Source organism: Anomaloglossus baeobatrachus, chromosome 1, assembly GCF_048569485.1.
Source record: "Anomaloglossus baeobatrachus isolate aAnoBae1 chromosome 1, aAnoBae1.hap1, whole genome shotgun sequence".
Lineage (NCBI taxonomy): Eukaryota > Metazoa > Chordata > Amphibia > Anura > Aromobatidae > Anomaloglossus > Anomaloglossus baeobatrachus.
In genome coordinates this window covers 741,036,872-741,058,704 of record NC_134353.1, presented here as the reverse complement: position 1 = coordinate 741,058,704, position 21,833 = coordinate 741,036,872, and the positions used below count along the sequence as shown (strand labels likewise).

At 48.7% G+C, this 21,833-nt stretch overlaps 1 protein-coding gene across 1 annotated transcript in view; it reads right to left on the bottom strand.

The window, feature by feature from the left end:
* The window catches only part of MPHOSPH9 (M-phase phosphoprotein 9), a 213,125-nt gene that overhangs the window by 49,580 nt on the left and 141,712 nt on the right, over positions 1-21,833 (bottom strand). The window contains exon 17 of the mRNA XM_075322863.1: positions 18,789-18,947. Within this exon, the coding sequence (XP_075178978.1) occupies positions 18,789-18,947 (159 nt within the window). The remainder of the gene's footprint in view (positions 1-18,788; positions 18,948-21,833) is intronic.

Below are 21,833 nucleotides of genomic sequence, written 5' to 3'. Positions count from 1 at the left end.
ATTTTCCGCAGGTAGCTGCGGTATACCCCCGGAATTTCACTCCATTCACTGTAATGTAATCGCGAAATTCCGGGGGTATACCGCAGGTAGCAAATGATGTGCGGTATACCCCCGGTATAGCCGCGATTTACCTGCGGTAATGCGCATCGCTGCCTGCGGTTTTGCAGGAAGCGATGTCATTATGCCAGGAAGAGGAAGCGGAGCAGAGTAAACACACACGTCACACTCCCTGGACACCGCACAGAAGCACTTCCGTGCGACCTCCAGGTGCCCGTGCAGTGTGTGTCCCGCTCCAGCCTCGCGGCTGCCTGCACTGCAGCATGTCAGTGTGTGCCCGCAGTGTCGGCACCTTGTCACGCGGCAGCGCACGCAGACACTGACACAGGCAGACACTGACACTGCACTGCAGGGTATCAGTGTCAGCCCGCAGTATCAGCAGCTTGTCACGCGGCAGCGCAGGCAGACACCGACACTGCACTGCAGGGTATCAGTGTCTGCCCGCAGTATCAGCAGCTTGTCACGCGGCAGCGCAGGCAGACACTGACATCCTGCAGTGCTGGCAGCCGCGGGGATGACGATAGCTGCTGTCAGGAGGTGAGATCATTACCTGCTGTGACGATCTCCTGCCTCCTGACGTTACCGCGGTCACTGCTGTCTATGCCCGTCTCGCAAGCGGCCCGAGACTGTCACTAGCGGTGACGTCACGGGCTCTCGCGATACTTCTGACAACGCGGCGGGCATAGAAGTCAGTGACAGCGCTGACGTCAGCAGTACAGGAGATGATCACAGCATGTAATGATCTCATCTAACCTCCTGACAGCAGCGCTCGGCATCCCATGCAGTGACCTGGGCTATTGATGTTAGCTCAGGTCACTGCATTGCTCTCCCAGCCAATGGGGAACATTCTGTTCTTCATTGACTGGGATAGCGACTATGGTATGGATTGCCGTGGGACCCCCCCCCCCTTATTGTATTACGCCGGACGTGTTCTTTTCAATAAATTGGTGAGAGAGGGAATGTTTTGGGGAGTGTTTTTTCAAATAAAACTTTTTTTGTTGTCTATTTTTTATTTCTTACTGACTGGGTTGGGGATGTCGGGTATCTGATAGACGCCTGACCTCACCAACCCCAGGGCTTGATGCCAGGTGACATTACACATCTGGCATCAACCCCATATATTACCTCATTTACCAACGCACCAGGGCAACGGGATGAGTTGGGGCGAAGCGCCAGGATTGGCACGTCTAATGGATGCGCCACTTCTGGGGCGGCTGCGGCCTGCTATTTTTAGGCTGGGGAGTGTACAATAACAGTGGACCTCCCTAGTCTGAGAATACCAGACCACAGCTGTCCGCTTTACCTCGGCTGGTGATGCAATTTGGGGGGGACCCCACGTTTTTGGTTTTAAATTATTTATTTAATGTAAAATAACAGCGTGGGGTGCCCTCTGTTTTGGATTACCAGCCAAGGTGAAGCTGCCAGCTGTGGTTTGCAGGCTGCAGACGTCTGCTTTACCCTAGCTGGCTACAAAAGATGGGGGGACCTCACGTCGTTTTTTGGTTTTTTTTTTTAAATTATTTATTTAATTTATTTTATGGCTAAATACATGGCTAAGCACCCTTTAGTGCTACATGAAAGTCACTAAAGGGTGCCAGCTTAGAAAATGCAGGGAGGTGGGACATTATATAGGTCTTTCTCATCTATCTATCTATCTATTCATCTATCCATCTTTCCCTCTATCCATTATCTGTCTATCAATTATCTATATTATTTATTGCAAAACCACAGGGACCAACCTGCGGTAAATCCGCTGCAAATCCGCATGCGTTTTTCCCGTGGATTTTTCCGCAGGTGCGGAAATCTTCAACTCCCAGAAGTATCTCAAGAAATTTTCTTGAGAAAAATCACTTTTCTAGTGCGCACATAGCCTTATGGTCGCTAGTGCAAGACAATAGGTGTTGATGGTACATAATACAATGGATTCAGCAGAGGATGCTTTTAATTTTAGCATGTATGAAGACTGAATCTGCCACTCTCTTACAGGAAAGGACACAAACATTACATGTAACCATTAAAGGCAATGAGTTATTGTTCAAATTTGGTATTAAGGTTAAATGTATTTTTTTTTATTAACCCCTTCAGCCCCCAGCCTGTTTTCACCTTAAAGACCCGGCCATTTTTTGCAATTTTGACCAGTGTCACTTTGACAGGTTATAACTCTGGAACACTTCAACGGATCCTGGCGATTCTGAGATTGTTTTTTCGTGACATATTGTACTTCATGTCAGTGGTAAATTTAGGCCGATATGTTTTGCGTTTATTTGTGAACATTTCGGAAATTTGGTGAAAATTTTGAAAATTTTGCAGTTTTTAAAATTTGAAATTTTATGCCCATAAATCTAAAAGATATGTCACACAAAATAGTTACTAAATAACATTTCCCACTTGTCTGCTTTACACCAGCGCAATTTTTGAAAAAAAAAAAATTCCGTTAGGAAGTTAGAAGGGTTCAAAGTTCATCAGCAATTTCTCATTTTTCCAACAAAATTTACAAAAAAAAATTTTTTAGGTACCACATCACATTTGGAGTGATTTGAGAAACCTAGGCGACAGAAAATACCCAAAAGTGACCCCATTCTAAAATCTGCACCCCTCACTCTGCTCAAAACCACATCCAAGAAGTTTATTAACCCTTTAGGAGTTTCACAGCAACCAAAGCAATGTAGACGAAAAAATGAAAATGTTACTTTTTTAACACAAAAATGTTACTTTAGCCATAAAAATTAGTATTTTCACAAGGGTATCAGGAAAAATGCATCATAAAATGTATTGTGTATTTTCTCCTGAGTACGCAGATACCCCATATGTGGTGGAAATCAAATGTTTGGGCACACGGCAGGACTCGGAAGGCAAGGAGCGCCATTTGAATTTTTGAGTGCAAAATTAGCTGCACTCATTAGCGGACGCCATGTCGGGTTTGAAGACTCCCTGAGGTGCCTAAACAATGGAGCTCCCCCATAAGTGACCCCATTTTGGAAACTAGAGCCCTCAAATATTTTTTCTAGATGTTTGATGTGCACTTTGAACCCCTGAGGGCTTCACAGAAGTTTATAACGTTGAGCCGTGAAAAGAAAAATTTTTTTTTTTTTACCACAAAACTGTTGCTTCAACCAGGTAGCTTTTTTTATCACAAGGGTATCAGGAAAAAATGCACCATAAAATGTATTGTGCATTTTCTCCTGAGTACGCAGATACCCCATATGTGGTGGAAATCAAATGTTTGGGCACACGGCAGGACTCGGAAGGCAAGCAGCGCCATTTCACAGCAAAATTGGTTGGAATTATTAGCGGACGCCATGTTGCGTTTGGAGACCCCCCTGAAGTGCCTAAACAATGGAGCTCCCCCACAATTGACCCCATTTTGGAAACTAGACCCCTCATGGAATTTATCTAGCTGTTTAGTGAGCACTTTGAACCCCTGGAGGCTTCACAAACGTTTGTAATGTTCAGCCGTGAAAATATTTTATTCTTTTTTTTTACCACAAAGAAGGGAATTTTGTTTACTTACCGTAAATTCCTTTTCTTCTAGCTCCTATTGGGAGACCCAGACAATTGGGTGTATAGCTTCTGCCTCCGGAGGCCACACAAAGTATTACACTTTAAAAAGTGTAACCCCTCCCCTCTGCCTATACACCCTCCCGTGCATCACGGGCCCATCAGTTTTGGTGCCAAAGCAGGAAGGAGGAAACTTATAAATTGGTCTAAGGTAAATTCAATCCGAAGGATGTTCGGAGAACTGAAACCATGAACCAAAGAACAATTCAACATGAACAACATGTGTACACAAAAGAACAACCAGCCCGAAGGGAACAGGGGCGGGTGCTGGGTCTCCCAATAGGAGCTAGAAGAAAAGGAATTTACGGTAAGTAAACAAAATTCCCTTCTTCTTTGTCGCTCCATTGGGAGACCCAGACAATTGGGACGTCCAAAAGCAGTCCCTGGGTGGGTAAAAGAATACCTCGATAAAAAGAGCCGAAAACGGCCCCCTCTTACAGGTGGGCAACCGCCGCCTGAAGGACTCGCCTACCTAGGCTGGCATCTGCCGAAGCATAGGCATGCAGCTGATAGTGTTTCGTGAAAGTGTGCAGACTCGACCAGGTAGCCGCCTGACACACCTGCTGAGCCGTAGCCTGGTGCCGCAATGCCCAGGATGCACCTACGGCTCTGGTAGAATGGGCTTTCAGCCCTGAAGGAATCGGAAGCCCAGAAGAACGGTAGGCTTCAAGAATCGGTTCCTTGATCCACCGAGCCAAGGTTGACTTGGAAGCCTGCGACCCCTTACGCTGGCCAGCGACAAGGACAAAGAGCGCATCAGAACGGCACAGGGGCGCCGTGCGAGAAATGTAAAGCTGAAGTGCTCTCACCAGATCTAACAAGTGCAAATCCTTTTCACATTGGTGAACTGGATGAGGGCAAAAAGAAGGTAAGGAGATATCCTGATTGAGATGAAAAGGGGATACCACCTTAGGGAGAAATTCCGGGACCGGACGCAGAACCACCTTATCCTGGTGAAACACCAGGAAGGGGGCTTTGCATGACAGCGCTGCTAGCTCAGACACTCTCCGAAGTGATGTGACTGCCACTAGGAAGGCCACCTTCTGCGAAAGGCGTGATAGAGAGACATCCCGCATCGGCTCGAAAGGTGGTTTCTGAAGAGCCGTTAGCACCCTGTTAAGATCCCAGGGTTCCAGCGGACGCTTGTAAGGTGGGACTATGTGGCAAACTCCCTGCAGGAACGTGCGGACCTGCGGAAGCCTGGCTAGACGCTTTTGAAAAAACACGGAAAGCGCCGATACTTGTCCCTTGAGAGAGCCGAGAGACAAACCCTTGTCCATTCCGGATTGAAGGAAAGAAAGAAAAGTGGGTAAGGCAAACGGCCAGGGGGTAAAACCCTGATCAGCGCACCACGATAAGAAGATCCTCCAAGCCCTGTGATAGATCTTGGTGGACGTTGGTTTCCTGGCCTGTCTCATGGTGGCAATGACATCTTGAGATAACCCTGAGGACGCTAGGAGCCAGGACTCAATGGCCACACAGTCAGGTTGAGGGCCGCAGAATTCAGATGGAAAAATGGCCCTTGAGACAGCAAGTCTGGTCGGTCTGGGAGTGCCCACGGTTGACCCACCGTGAGGTTCCACAGATCCGGGTACCACGACCTCCTCGGCCAGTCTGGAGCGACGAGGATGGCGCGGCGGCAGTCGGACCTGATCTTGCGTAACACTCTGGGCAGCAGTGCCAGAGGAGGAAATACATAAGGCAGTCGAAACTGCGACCAATCCTGAACTAATGCGTCCGCCGCCAGAGCTCTGTGATCTTGAGACCGTGCCATGAATGCCGGGACTTTGTTGTTGTGCCGAGACGCCATGAGGTCGACGTCCGGCGTTCCCCAGCAGCAACAGATCTCTTGAAACACGTCCGGGTGAAGAGACCATTCCCCTGCGTCCATGCCCTGGCGACTGAGAAAGTCTGCTTCCCAGTTTTCTACGCCCGGGATGTGAACTGCGGAGATGGTGGAGGCTGTGGCTTCCGCCCACAGCAGAATCCGCTGAACTTCTTGGAAGGCTTGACGACTGCGTGTGCCGCCCTGGTGGTTGATGTACGCGACCGCCGTGGCGTTGTCCGACTGTATTCGGATCTGCCTGCCCTCCAGCCACCGCTGGAACGCCTTTAGGGCTAGATACACTGCCCTTATCTCCAGAACATTGATCTGAAGGGAGGACTCTGTCGGAGTCCAGGTTCCCTGAGCCCTGTGGTGGAGGAAGACCGCTCCCCACCCTGACAGACTCGCGTCCGTCGTGACCACAGCCCAGGATGGGGGCAGAAAGGATTTTCCCTTCGACAAAGAAGTGGGAAGAAGCCACCACTGAAGAGAGGTTTTGGCTGCCAGTGAAAGAGAGACGTTCCTGTCTAGGGACGTCGACCTCCTGTCCCATTTGCGGAGAATGTCCCATTGAAGTGGACGCAGATGAAACTGCGCAAAGGGAACTGCCTCCATTGCTGCCACCATCTTCCCTAGGAAGTGCATGAGGCGCCTCAAGGGGTGTGACTGGGCCCGAAGGAGAGAGTGCACCCCTGTCTGCAGCGAACGCTGTTTGTCCAGCGGAAGCTTCACTATCGCTGAGAGAGTATGAAACTCCATCCCGAGGTAAGTCAGTGATTGGGTCGGTGTCAATTTTGACTTTGGGAAATTGATGATCCACCCGAACCTCTGGAGAGTCTCCAGAGCAATGGTCAGGCTGTGTTGACATGCCACCCGGGAGGGTGCCTTGACTAGAAGATCGTCTAAGTAAGGGATCACCGAGTGGCCCTGAGAGTGTAGGACCGCCACCACTGCTGCCATGACCTTGGTGAAGACCCGTGGGGCTGTCGCCAGGCCGAAAGGCAGTGCCACGAACTGAAGGTGTTCGTCCCCGATGGCGAAACACAGGAAGCGTTGATGCTCTGGTGCAATCGGCACATGGAGATAAGCATCCCTGATGTCGATTGATGCTAGGAAGTCTCCTTGGGACATCGAGGCGATGACAGAGCGGAGAGATTCCATCCGGAACCGTCTGGTTCTCACGTGTCTGTTGAGCAGTTTGAGGTCCAGAACGGGACGGAATGATCCGTCCTTTTTTGGCACCACGAACAAGTTGGAGTAAAAACCGCGACCACGTTCTTGAAGGGGAACGGGGATCACAACTCCTTCTGCCTTCAGAGTGTTCACCGCCTGAAAAAGTGCATCGGCTCGCTCGGGGGGCGGAGATGTTCTGAAGAAACGAGTCGGAGGACGAGAACTGAGCTCTATCCTGTAACCGTGAGACAGAATGTCTCTCACCCATCGGTCTTGGACATGTGGCCATCAGGCGTCGCAAAAGCGGGAGAGCCTGCCACCGACCGAGGATGCGGTTTGGGGAGGCCGAAAGTCATGAGGAGGCCGCCTTGGAGGCGGTTCCTCCGGCGGTCCTTGTAGGACGTGACTTAGACCGCCATGCAGAAGAGTTCCTCTGGCCCTTCTGTGACCTGTTGGACGTGGAGGAATGGGACCTGGCTGAGGGCCGAAAGGACAGAAACCTCGGTTGTATTTTTCGTTGCTGAGGTCTGTTTGGTTTGGACTGGGGTAAGGACGAGTCCTTTCCCTTGGATTGTTTAATAATTTCGTCCAATTGCTCGCCAAACAAACGGTCGCCAGAAAATGGCAAACCGGTTAAGAACTTCTTGGAAGCAGAGTCTGCCTTCCATTCGCGTAGCCACATGGCCCTGCGGACTGCCACCGAATTGGCGGACGCTACCGCTGTACGGCTCGCAGAGTCCAGGACGGCGTTCATGGCGTAGGACGAAAAGGCCGACGCCTGAGAAGTCAAAGACACAACTTGCGGAGCAGAGGTACGTGTGACCGCATTAATCTCAGACAGACAAGCTGAGATAGCTTGGAGTGCCCACACAGCTGCAAAGGCCGGAGCAAAAGACGCGCCTATGGCTTCATAGATGGATTTCATCAGGAGCTCTATTTGCCTGTCAGTGGCATCCTTGAGCGATGAACCATCTGCCACTGATACTACGGATCTAGCCGCCAGTCTAGAGACTGGAGGATCCACCTTGGGACACTGAGCCCAACCCTTAACTACGTCAGGGGGGAAGGGGTAACGTGTGTCATTAAGGCGCTTAGTAAAGCGCTTGTCCGGAAATGCTCTGTGCTTCTGGACAGCATCTCTGAAGTTAGAGTGATCGAAAAACGCACTCCGTGTACGTTTGGGAAACCTAAACTGGTGCTTCTCCTGCTGCGAAGCCGACTCCTCTATAGGTGGAGTTGGGGGAGAAAGATCTAGCACCTGGTTGATGGACGCTATAAGGTCATTTACTATGGCGTCCCCTTCAGGTGTATCAAGATTGAGAGCAACGTCAGGATCAGAGCCCTGAGCTGCGACCTCCGCTTCATCCTCCAGAGAGTCCTCATGCTGAGACCCCGAACAGCGTGATGAAGTCGGGGAAGGTTCCCAGCGAGCCCGCTTAGCCGGTCTGGGACTGCGGTCCGTGTCGGAGTCCTCACCGTGGGACCTAGGTGTCACCCCAGGAGCACTTCGCTGCACCGACCGAGAGGGGCCTGGGGGCGATGAACTCACAGTGCCCTGGGCCTGTGTTACCGATCTGGACTGCAAGGCTTCTAGTATCTTAGCAGACCATTTGTCCATAGACTGAGCCATGGATTGTGAAAGCGACTCAGAGAGTTTCTCAGCCAAAACTGCAAACTCTGTCCCTGCCACCTGGACAGTGGAAGCCGGCGGTTCTACCTGAGCCGAGGGTCCCACCAGTGCCCGAGGCTCCGGCTGAGTGAGTGCCACAGGGGCCGAGCATTGCACACAGTGAGGGTAGGTGGAACCTGCAGGTAACATAGCCGCACAAGAGGTACAGGTTGCAAAATAAGCCTGTGCCTTGGCACCCTTGCTCTTTGCGGACGACATGCTGTTGTCTCCTCTGAGAGTGATCAGTGAGGGTATATAGCCAAAAGCAAAATAATGCGGCCGAACAGAGAAAATGTATACAATATATATATATATATATATATATACACACTTCGGCACCCTAGGGGGGCCAGCACCTGGTAACCGGTGTGGCTAACCGACCGCCCAAAGCGGTTGTGTGTCCACCAGATTCCCAGCCTGGGCCTCCCAGAGCTACAGAGCTCGTTCTGAAATTCTCCACCGGCAGAAGTGATTGTAACAATGGCTGCCAGAGTTCTCAGGGGAGGAGGGAGCCGTGGGCGTGACTAATAAAGTGCGGGAATCTGGTGCCCCACAGTGCTCAGTGAGGGGGGAGGAGGACACCCAAGTATGCTCCAGCCCTCACTGCCGACGTCCAGTCGACCGTCCCGCCCTTACCCCTGACTGGCAGGCCCGGGGGCGGGAGTTATGGTACTAGGCCGCAGAAGCCGGGGACTAAATTTAATAACGCGGCCGGCGATCAGGCGCGGTCGGCGCGGTAGTCCCGGTTGTCACAGAAAAACAGCAGCTGCTGCAGCGTTGTAACACAGGCGCTCCATGCACCGTCCCCAAGGGGACACAGAGTACCTTTTAGATGTAGGGCCTGTCCCTGATGATACCCAGTCTCCTGTCCGTCAGATTCCCCCAGGGGCTGCGGAGGGAGCCCGGTCCTAGTGCATGGTGACCGGTTAGGATCCCACTTCTCCCAGAGCCTCTAAGGGATGGGGAAGGAAAACGGCATGTGGCTCCAGCCTTTGTACCCGCAATGGGTACCTCAACCTTGACAGCACCGCCGACTTAGTGGGGTGAGAAGGGAGCATGCCGGGGGCCCCGTGGGGAGCCCTCTTTTCTTCCATCCGATACAATCAGCAGCTGCTGCTGACTAAAATGTGGAGCTTGCGTGAATGTGTGCCTCCTTCAACACAAAGCATAAAACTGATGGGCCCGTGATGCACGGGAGGGTGTATAGGCAGAGGGGAGGGGTTACACTTTTTAAAGTGTAATACTTTGTGTGGCCTCCGGAGGCAGAAGCTATACACCCAATTGTCTGGGTCTCCCAATGGAGCGACAAAGAAATTGTTTTTTCAAACAGGTAGCTTTTTTTTCCACAAGGGTATCAGCAAAAAAATGCACCATAAAATGTATTGTGCAATTTCTCCTGAGTACACAGGTACCTCATATGTGGTGGAAATCAATTGTTTGGGCGTACGGCGGGGGCTCAGAAGAGAAGGAGCGCCATTTCACAGTAAAATTGATTGGAATTATTAGCAGACGCCATGTTTCATTTGGAGACCCCCTGAGGTGCCTAAACAATGGAGCTCCCCTACATGTGATCCCATTTTGGAAACTAGACCCCCCCATACAAAAAAATTAGTTTGGCGAAATAAAAAATACAGACATCAGTAAAAAAAAAAAAAATGAGCGCCTGCCACTAAGACCAGTGCCAAACGTGAGAGCAATGCACGAGTCTCGCATCGCATCATCCACTGCAATCTGGAAGCGAGCAACTGCGCTGGATAATGCGATGCGAGAGGGCGGCAGATGAGAAAGGGCGCAGCGGATGGAAAATGGTAAAGGGCGCAGCGGGTGGAGGAGCGGCAGAGGATGGGAAAGGGCGCAGCAGATGGATGATGGGAAATGGCGCAGCGGATGGAGGAGCGGCAGAGGATGGGAAAGGGCGCAGCGGATGGATGATGGGAAATGGCGCAGCGGATGGAGGAGCGGCAGAGGATGGGGGAGGAGGGAGGTGAGATGGGGATACCTACCTTACAGGATGGATCTAGGCAGCAGGATCACAGCAGACAGAAGAGGCAGCAGATGAAGGAGGCAACAGATTGAGGAGGGTGAGAGGGGGCAGTAGATGAAGAAGATGGGATAGAGCAGGCAGCAGATCGGGGAGGGGGCAGAGTCTGATGGGAGAGAGATGGCACATGGAGGAGGGGGGGCCCCGGGGGGAGGGTGGCTTGCAGCGGTACATGTGGGGGGAGGGTGGCTTGCAGCGGTACATGTGGGGGGAGCGTGGCTTGCAGCGGTACATGTGGGGGGAGGGTGGCTTGCAGCGGTACATGTGGGGGGAGGTTGGCTTGCAGCGGTACATGTGGGGGGAGGGTGGCTTGCAGCGGTACATGTGGGGGGAGGGTGGCTTGCAGCGGTACATGTGGGGGGAGGGTGGATTGCAGCGGTACATGTGGGGGAGGGTGGCTTGCAGCAGTACATGTGGGGGGGAGGGTGGCTTGCAGCACATGTGGGGGGAGGGTAGCTTGCAGCAGTACATGTGGGGGGAGGGTGGCTTGCAGCAGTACATGTGGGGGGAGGGTGGCTTGCAGCACATGTGCTTCAAGCCACCCTCCCCCCACATGTGCTGCAAGCCACCCTCCCCCACATGTGCTGCAAGCCACCCTCCCCCCACATGTGCTGCAAGCCACCCTCCCCCCACATGTGGGGGGAGGGTGGCTTGCAGCACATGGAGGGATAGGAGGTGTAGTGGCGATGGAGAAGGGGCAGCCAATGAAGGAGGCGGCGGCCGCCGATCGGGAACAGTGGGGGCCGATTCGGGGGCAGCAGCGGCTGAAAAAGGTGGGTGCGACGGCGGCGGGGACAGTGGTGAGCGTGGCGGCGGGGACAGCGGTGGATCAGGAGCGGCGGCGGGGACAGTGGCGGCGGGGACAGCGGTGGATCGGGAGCAGCGGCGGAGGCAGTGGCGAGCGTGGCGGCGGGGACAGCGGTGGATCGGGAGCGGGGCCGGGGACAGCGGTGGATCGGGAGCGGCGGCGGGGACAGTGGTGGATCCGGAGCGGTGGCGGAGACAGTGGCGAGCGTGGCGGCGGGGACAGCGGTGGATCCGGAGCAGCAGCGGGGACAGTGGCGAGCGTGGCGGCGGGGACAGCGGTGGATCCGGAGCAGCAGCGGGGACAGTGGCGAGCGTGGCGGCAGGGACAGCAGTGGATCCGGAGCAGCAGCGGGGACAGTGGCGAGCGTGGCGGCGGGGACAGCGGTGGATCCGGAGCAGCAGCGGGGACAGAGGCGAGCGTGGCGGCGGGGACAGCGGTGGATCCGGAGCAGCGGCGGGGACAGCGGCGAGCGTGGCGGCGGGGACAGCAGTGGATCCGGAGCAGCGGCGGGGACAGCGGCGAGCGTGGCGGCGGGGACAGCGGTGGATCGGGAGCAGCGGCGGGGCGATCGGAGACAGCGGCGGGGCTGGCGTTGGCGGGCGGGGGTATCGGAGACAGCGGCGGTGGCGGGCGGGGCGATCGGAGACAGCGGCGGTGGCGGGCGGGGCGATCGGGGACAGGGGCGGGCGGCAACTTACCGATGGGCACGCGCAGAGACCGCTCTCCTCGGCTTCCAGGGACGGTCACAGGCCGCAGATCCATATTGATTGGAGAGAGCGGTCACAAGACCGGTCTCTCCAATCAGAGCTGGGGGCGGGTGAAGCACCGATCACCCAGCTCCAGCCAATGGCCAGTGCTACAGCAGCACTGATCAGGGCTGGATTTAAATGTTACAGCCATTTTCAATGGCTGGAACATTACAGTGACTGTAATTGGCTGAGCGGCGTTTGTCAGCCAATCACAGCCTCTGTAGGTTCGGGGAGGAGGCACCACCCCTCCTGAGGTCAGGCAGAGGTCCCCTCCTTCCCGAATCTACCGTTTAATCAAAGAAATTGCACTCCCCGGGGCTCCGGGACCGCGATTTAGCCATGACGTACTGGGTACGTCATGGGTCGTTTAGCACCATGTCACCGTGACGTACCCAGTACGTCAAAGGTCGTTAAGGGGTTAAAAAAAAAAAAAAAAAAAAAGAAGAAGATCTTGCAATTTTCACATTGTCAATGGGACTATTTTGCATTAATACTTTTTCCATTTCAAGGAAACCCATAAATATTATCAACAAAAGGCTGAGGGCTCAGTCAGAGATCTGATTTTTCCTTACGAGTGCCATCTTTGGTTTTGATGTATAGCACTTGTGCGTGAGATCTTCTGTGAGGCCACACACGACTGATTTTTCCAGCAGAAAATCGCGGTGAAATGTCCGACTTTGATCCAAGTGTTGGATAAATATCGGCGGCAATATAAGTCTAAGGGGCACTTTGCACACTACGACATCGCAGCTGCGATGTCGGTAAGGTCAAATCGAAAGTGACGCACATCTGGCGACGTAGTCGATATCGTAGTGTGTAAATCCTTTTTGATACGATTAAGGAGCGCAAAAACGTCCAAATCGTATCATCGGTGTAGCGTCGGTCATTTCCATAATTTCGGAAGGAACGATGTTACGATGTTGTTCCTCGTTCCTGCGGCAGCACACATCGCTGTTTGTGAAGCCGCAGGAGCGAGGAACATCTCCTTACCTGCGTCTTGCGGCTCACGCCGGCTATGCGGAAGGACGAAGGAGGGCGGGATGTTTACGTCCCGCTCAGCTCCGTCCCTCCGCTTCTATTGGCCGCCTGCCGTGTGACGTCGCTATGACGCCGCACGACCTGCCCCCTTAATAAGGAGGCGGTTCGCCGGCCAGAGCGACGTCGCAGGGCAGGTGAGTGCATGTGAAGCTGCCGTAGCGATAATGTTCGCTACGGCAGCTATCACCATGATATTGCAGCTGCGACAGGGCGGGGACTATCGTGCTCGGCATCGCAAGCATCGGCTTGCGATGTCGTAGTGTGCAAAGTGCCCCTAAGGGTCAGTGAAAAAGTGCAGTGTACAGACTGATTTTCACGCACTGTAATAACGGAGAAGAACTACGAGAAAAAAGGGATGACTCTCAGACAACAGTCATCTCAAACTCTGATCAAAGTTTCATCAGAATATTAGGTCCATTTTTCTCGTACTTAGAAAAATCGGACGTGTGAATGACGCCTTAATTAGTGCAAAGGCCACTGTGAAAGGAAGAGGAGGAGGGTCAGGAGTGACGTCGCCTTCTGAGATTTGCGGATTCCGCTTTTTTTCAGCTATGCACAGAGTTGATACCTATCATTATTATCCTGTCTGTGGCAATAATATACCTTCCTGGAAGAACAGTAAGGGCTTGATCATATTAGCGTTTAAATCGGACGAGTGCAATGGAAAAAAAAAATCGCTCGCACTAATGTTCGTTAATGAGGTAGAGCATATATGTGATTACCAACGTATATCAGATCACGAGCGCCATTACAAGTCTATAGGTCGGTGTGAAACTTTGAACTGCACTGATGTCATCCCAATGCAGTCTGATATATGCAGATAGGCAATGGAGTAAATGGAGAAATTATTCTCTCCATCTACTCCTCACCTGTCATCAGATTCTCGCATGTGAGCGAATCAGATCACAGTGTAATGACACTCGGCTCACGCTCGCAGCAGAGAATCAGATCACAGTATAATGACACTCGGCTCACGCTCGCAGCGGAGAATCAGATCACAGTATAATGACACTCGGCTGAGACCTGAAGCAGAGAATCAGATCACAGTATAATGACACTCGGCTCACACTCGCAGCAAAGAATCAGATCACAGTATAATGACACTCGGCTCACGCTCGAAGCGGAGAATCAGATCACAGTATAATGACACTCGGCTCACGCTCGAGGCGGAGAATCAGATCACAGTATAATGACACTCGGCTCACGCTCGCAGCGGAGAATCAGATCACAGTATAATGACACTCGGCTGAGACCTGAAGCAGAGAATCAGATCACAGTATAATGACACTCGGCTCACGCTCGCAGCAAAGAATCAGATCACAGTATAATGACACTCGGCTCACGCTCGAAGCGGAGAATCAGATCACAGTATAATGACACTCGGCTCACGCTCGAGGCGGAGAATCAGATCACAGTATAATGATACTCTGCTTACGCTCGCAGCAGATTTTATATATATATATATATATATATATATATATATATATATATATATATATATATATATATATATTTATTTATTTATATTATGTATACACATGCATACATACATATACACCTAGCGTTCATGATGCACATTATTGCTTTAGCTACCACTAAAATTTCTAAATTTACTAGTCATGCGGAACCTCATCTCTATTCAATATTCCACAGTGATGAGAAAAACTCTGTCTATCTGGATCAACATAGAGCGGTTGTGGATAATGTAGTCCTTCTGATAATAAAAGGTTTTACATGATAATCATTGTACTAATGGGAGAACATTTGTTTAGTTGGATGCCAAGAGGGGTAAAATATGCAACCACAGAGGAAATATAGAACTGTGTATCTACCTGTGAATGAGAGAAAAGAATTACTCGAATGAGAGGGGTGCACAGTATAGCTGCACCAGAGGAGCCTGGAAGCTGATTGGAAGAGCAGTGACACACCAAGACGTCCATGGGGCTGGTGTCTTTGTGAGGGACTGCGATGCGGTAAATCAGAAGGGTAGGTCGCTAGTATATGTGATATATTCAGAAAAGCTACACCAGGACAGTGCTGCCAAAAAGATGTGACTTTGAGAAGGGTTGAGGCCAGCACAGTCAATGTGTGCCAAATTGCCGAGATAGTGACACTGTTGCAGAGTGAAGGAGGTGCTTTTATACTTTTTGTTGAAACATCGAATGCTTGATTGCTGAAATATCTTTAATCAAAGTTGTAGAAATGAACTGCACTTTGATTGGCATGTGCATTGGGGCAGCCTTTGTGGATCGGGTCCTCTGTGTATTTTCCTCCTCCTGCATCCTCTATCGCATGCCACCTTTTCTTTATTTAAATTTCGCACTGCGACGTAATTGCTGCTGTTGGTGGGGCGTGCGCATTGCTACAGTGATGTCTTCATTAAAATGGCGCCGGAGTCTGCGCATGTGCATACCGCGATTTCCAGCACCAGTTTATTGAAGACACTGTGGAGAAGACTGAGTGGCACAGGCACGTGCTCAGAATTTTTTTTCCAAAATGTTCTCCAAACCGTCTTCAATAAACTGGCGCCAGAGATTGCGGCACGCGGATGCGCAGACACCAGTGCTATTTTAATGAAGACATAATCTATGTGGCAATGCGCATGTGGCACAAACAGCAGCAATGATGGCGCAGCGCGATATTTAAAAATAAAGAAAAGGGGGCATGCCATAGAGCAAGGGTCTCAAACTCGGCTGGGTATATGGGCCGCACAGAGGAAAAAAAAATAATTTGAGGGGCCGCATTCTTTGCAGGACAAAGTGACATTTTTATTGGTACGATATGTAATATAATTATTTTTTTACACACCTTTGGATCACTGATTTTGAACATTTTCACTTGTTTATTATAGCAAACGTGCACATTCTTTGTTTAAATATATATAAAAAAAATATATATATTTATTTTTTTTTTTACATTTTATTCCTTTCTTGTAACTAATAGTCTTACAATTAGCACTATATAGAAATTTTGACCAACATCTTTTAGTAATGTTCCCCATCTGGTTGTAACGTGCCCATCCTTGTCCCCTTGTAGTATTGTGCCCTATCCTAGTCCCCATCCCACAGTAATGTGCTCATCCTTGTCCCCATCCTAAAGTAATGTTCCCCATCCATGTCCCCATCTTGTAGTAATGTGCCCATCCTTATCGCCAACCTATAGTAATGTCTCCAGCCTTGTCCCCATCTTATCGTAATGTGCCCATCCTGTACTAATGTGTTCATCCTTGTCCCCATCCTATAGTAATGTCCCCAATCTATAGTAATGTGTCCATCCTTGTCTCCCATCTTATAGTAATGTTCCCCATCCTTGTCCCCTTGTAGCAATGTCCCCATCCTATAGTACTGTCCCATCCTATAGCAATGTCCCCATTCTATAGAAATGTGCCCATCCTATAGTAATGTGTCAACCTTGTCCCCATCCTATAGTAATGTCCCCAGCCTTATCCCTATTCTGTAGTAATGTTCCCCATCCTTGTCCACTTGTAGCAATGTCCCCATCCTATAGTACTGTCCCATCCTATAGGAATGTCCCCATTCTATAGAAATGTGCCCATCCTATAGTAATGTGTCAACCTTGTCCCCATCCTATAGTAATGTCCCCAGCCTTATCCCTATTCTGTAGTAATGTTACCCATCCTTGTCCCCTTGTAGCAATGTCCCCATCCTATAGTACTGTCCCATCCTATAGGAATGTCCCCAATCTATAGCAATGTCCCCATTCTATAGTAATGTGCCAACCTTGTCCCCCTCCTATAGTAATGTCCCTATCCTATAGTAATGTCCCTCGCCTTATCCCTATCCTATAGTAATGTTTCCCATCCTTGTCCACTTGTAGTAATGTCCCTATCCTGTAGTACTGTGCCCATCCTAGTCCCCATCCTATAGTAATGTGCTCACCTTGTCCCTATCCTATAGTAATGTCCCCATCCTAAAGTAATGTCCCCAGCCTTGTCCCCATTCTATAGTAATAAACCCTGCAAAATGTAAAAAAAAAAAAAAAAAAAAAAAAAATACGATACATTTATATATATATATAAACAAAATAAGTACACGTATTTGGTATCGCCGCATCCACCCCGACCTGATCTATGAAACTGTCGCATTATTTAATTCCTTCAGTGAACAGTTTAAAAACAAAAATACGGCAGAAAAATGCCACACAGCTCCATCAGCGGAAAAATAAAAATGTTATAAGCTCTGAGAATACAGCGATGCCCCCAAAATTATTTTTTTCTAAAAAATTGTTTTTATTGTGTAAGAAAGGCAAAACAGAAAAATAAAAATGATATAATGTGATATCGCTGTAACCATACTGACACGAAAAATAAATCTGTTTTGTTACTTTTACCAAACAGTGAACGCAACAAAAAAAAAAAAAAAAGACAGATTCCTGAATTGCTGTTTAATGTTAGTTCTACCTACCAAAAATGAGAATAAAAAAATGATCCAATAATGTTATGTGCCTGAAAATAATACCTATAGTAATGTCAACTTGTCCCGCAAAAAAAAAGACCTCACATGGCTCTCCAAACGCGACATGGTGTACGGTATCTATTCCAGACAATTTTGTGCTCTAAAATTCAAAATGTGCTCCTTACCTTGCGAGTCCTGTCATAGCACCCAAACAGTAGAATTCCATCACATATGAGGTATCGGCGTACTCAGGAGAAATTGCACAACAAATTTTATGGTGCATTTTTTCCTGATAGCCTTGTGTAGAAAACTATCTGGTTGAAGTAACAATTTTGTGGTAAAAATTATTATTTTTTTTTTCATAACTCATTGTTATAAACTTCTGTGAAGCCCCAGGGGTTCAAGGTGCTCACCAACCATCTAGATATATTCCCTGAGGGGTCTAGTTTTCAAAATGCGGTCACTTGTGGGGGAGCTCCACTGTTTAGGCACCTTATGGGGTCTCCAAACGCAACATGACATCCGCTAATGATTCCAGCTAATTTTGCTTTCAAAAATTCAAATGGCACTCCTTCCCTCCCAAGCCCTCCTGTGCACCCAAGCAGTTGAGTTCCACCACATGAGGTATCTGTGTACTCAGGAGAAATTGCACAAGAAATTGTACAATGCATTTTCTCCTGTTACCCTTGTGAAAATGCAAAATTTGAGGCTAAAGTAACATTTTTGAGGGAAAAAGTAAAATTTTCATTTTGTTCCTTCCACATTGCTTTAGTTCCTGTGAAGTCCCTGAAGGGTTAATAAACTTTTTGGATGTAGTTTTGAGTACTTTGAGGGGTGCAGTTTTTAGAATAGTGTCACTTTTGGGTATTTTCTATCACCTCGGCTTCTCAAAGTTACTTCAAATATGATGTGGTCCCTAAAAAAAATGTTTTTGTAAATTTTGTTGGAAAAATGAGAAATGGTTGAGGAACTTTACCCTTCTAACTTCCTAACAAAAAAAGTTATGTTTCAAAAAATTGCACCGATGTAAAGTAGACATGTGAGAAATGTTATTTATTAACTACTTTGTGTTACATAACTCTCTGGTTTACGGGTATAAGCATTAAAAGTTTTAAAAAATTGCGAAATTTTCAAAATGTTCATCAAATTTATGATATTTTCACAAATAAAAGCAAAAAGATATCATCTTAAATTTTACCACTACCGTAAAGTACAATATGTCACGAAAAAAAACAAATCTCAGAATCACCGAGATCCGTTGGAAGCGTTCCTGAGTTATAACCTGTCAAAGTGACACTGGTCAGAAATGAAAAAAATTGGCCCCGGTCACGAAGGCAAAAACAGGCTCTGGGTAAAAAATGATTGTAATCAAATAGCTAGCACACTATTCATTTTAAAGAGAAATATCAACCACGCACGATATATGTTTCATAAGGACAATACACTAAGGCTCACCTGTTTTGTGCGTTCATTATGTCTTGTTTCCTCTCCATCTCTTTGGCTTTGTTGTCCAGTGGCTGGTTAGTGACGGAGCACTCAGCTTCAGAAGTCAGACATTTTCGGGCTGCTACATCCACATCATACAAGTTATCACTCATTTCTAAAAAGTCATTACTTTGTGAACAAAAACAACAATAAAAACAAACTGAGGAAACTGTTCCCAGTACGTCTTAACAACAATACAGAGGTCTGCTTCAAGATAACATATTATTTGTCCTTGGAATGCTGTTACTATATTTCGCTGATTCAGAGAAGTCTAATGTTACCACCCACAGCAACATTCAGCACATGAGAAACCAACAAAAGCTAGGATCTGATGTGCACAAAATTAAGTACATAAAAATGTATGGTTATTTATTAAAGTGATTTTGTCAAGTTTGGAAGATATCCCCTATCAACAGAATAGGGGATAACTTCCTGAACCTTGGAGGTCCAACCACTGGAAGACCCCCGAGAACAGGGCTCCATATAACCCTTTCTGATTAAGGAGGAGGTTGAGCAAGTGAACTTCTGCTCCATTGAATCCCAAATGGTCAGACCTCCAGCTGTCAGTCAGGGGACAGCCTTTAGGGCAAGTTGACACAGTGCGTTTTTCGCGGTGTTTTTGCGCGTTGTTCGGCTGCGTTTTTGGCCTCAAAACTGCATGACTTCGCTTCCCCAGCAAAGTCTATGAGTTTTCATTCTTGCTGTCCGCACACAACTTTTTTTTTAAGCTGCGTTTTTGAGCTTAAAAAAAAAATAAAAAATGGACATGTCAATTCTTTCCTGCATTTTTCTGCGTTTTCCCCCCATGCAATGCATTGGGAAAACGCAGAAAAACGCAGAGATCCAAAACGCAGCCAAAAACGCACCAAATTGCGGTAAAAACGCATGCATTTTTTGCCGCGGGTGCGTTTTTAGCGGCCAAAAACGCACAAAAACGCAGCGTCAAAAAAACGCAGCGTGTGCACATAGGCTTAAGTTTCAAAAGAATGTATCCTGAGAACTGGGACTCTGACACGCCTAATCTGAATGTAACCAAGGTAAAATGATGTGCATTGTCGTTCCATTTATTCTTAATAGGACCACTGGGGGCAGCCGATAACAGGACTTTGGTGGTCTTCTGCACTTCCCAGTGACTGGGAAGTTGTCCACCAAATCATGAATATTGGATAACATTTAAGCCTTAGAATACCCGTTTTGAAATTTATGTTTTGGCGTTCTTACTTTTCTTCCTAGAGCAATAACTTTACTTTTCGGTGGAATAGCTGTATCAGGGCTTGGGTTTCATTTGCTTGCGGGACAGATTATAGTTTTGAAAGAATTTTTATTAGACCATGCGCTGAAAAATGGGAACATTTTCCAAGTGCTATGAAATGATAAAAAAAAACCTCACAAAACAATTTTTTTGTTTGTTTTATTTTTACATTGTTAATTGTGCTGTAAAAATAACCTGGCAAAATTATTTTTCTGGTCCCTTCATCGGGGGACGCAGGAACCATGAATGTATGCTGCTGCCATTAGGAGACTGACACTAAGGGTACATGCCCACTATCAGTGTTCACAGAGTTTTGGACATAGTATGCTTCAGCTGCCGTCCAAAACGCAGCGGTGTACAGTACAAGCATAAGGAATGGGATTTCTAGAAATCCCGTGCCCATTGTGCTTGTTTTTTCCACAGCAAACACTGACCTGCGGTGCAATATTCCAGAATGCAACATGTCAATTGTTTGCTGCGGAGTCGCAAGTGTCCTCTGTAGGGAGAACACAAGTGAGAGACTGCAGCGCACCGAACCCTGATCGTGGGTACGAGCAGCTGCGGTCTCCCATCTGTCCCCAGGAAATTGCCTCTGGGGACAGATGAGTAGGCCTCCTTGACTCTGATATCCACACAGTTCCAGCATTGCACTGGCCCTTTTATTCCAGCATGCTTTACAAACTCCAGCACTCATTATGCTCCAAAGCTCCCTCTGGTTTGACCCACGGTACTACTCTAGTGGGGTCAAAACTAAATTTAGTCACTAGCTGGCTACAGGCATACAATGCCCCCATGCCCCCTAGCCAATCATATTCATGCAGGTGAATTTTAAACTCTTATGGCTCTGCCCCTTTTGCCTGATCCTGGTCAAGTAGGTCATTCTACTGTTTTTCCCGGCCTCACTCACTATCCTCTTCACTTATACAATACTATTTTACTTCTACTGCAATGCATTGCAGGATGTTTCTTCCAACCATCTAAACAAGGAATGGGGAAGCTTTTTTCTGTTGGGCGCCATTCGGAAAAAGCTACCAACCTTTGGGGGCTGCACAAAATTATCAACTTAAAAATTAACCTAGTATATTTGGTCACACAACTAACTCACCCCTACTGTGGTGTCTGGAGCTGCGTCTCTTTGGTGCGGCGGTGATGTTCGGTATTATTTCATTATGTTGCTTCTCACAACTACTTTTACAGGTTTATCTCAGTCTGGAGTGCAGTCAACTCTTTGTGATAATAAGATTAGCAAATCATACATCACATTGGAGACTGGGGCACACACATCACCCGAGGGGCTGAGTTTATATATAAATCACAGGAAGTGCTGGGGTCATATATACATCACAGGAGAGGCTAAGGGCATATATACATCACAGTAGAGGCTAAGGGAATATATACATCACAGGAGAGGCTGGGGGCATACAGTACTACAGGGTACATAGCACTGGGGAGGGGACAGCATCGGGTAGTGGGCTCACAGCACTGGGGGAGGAGCACTAACAGCACCGGTCCGGGAGACATATACAGCAGGGAGGCCGGTAAAGCTGCTCCTCTTCTTCTTCTATGGGACAGGAGCGCGATTCGTGCCTACCCCACCCACAATGTAAGCCCTGAGCACGCTGGCACAGGGCAGCATGAGGACCTAGTGGTTAGTGATGGGCGAACCCGAACTGTACAGTTCGAGATCCGTACCGAACACATAGTGTTCGTGCACATGATACCAGACACGATCTTTCCTGGGAAGCTCGTGTTACAGTTCGGGT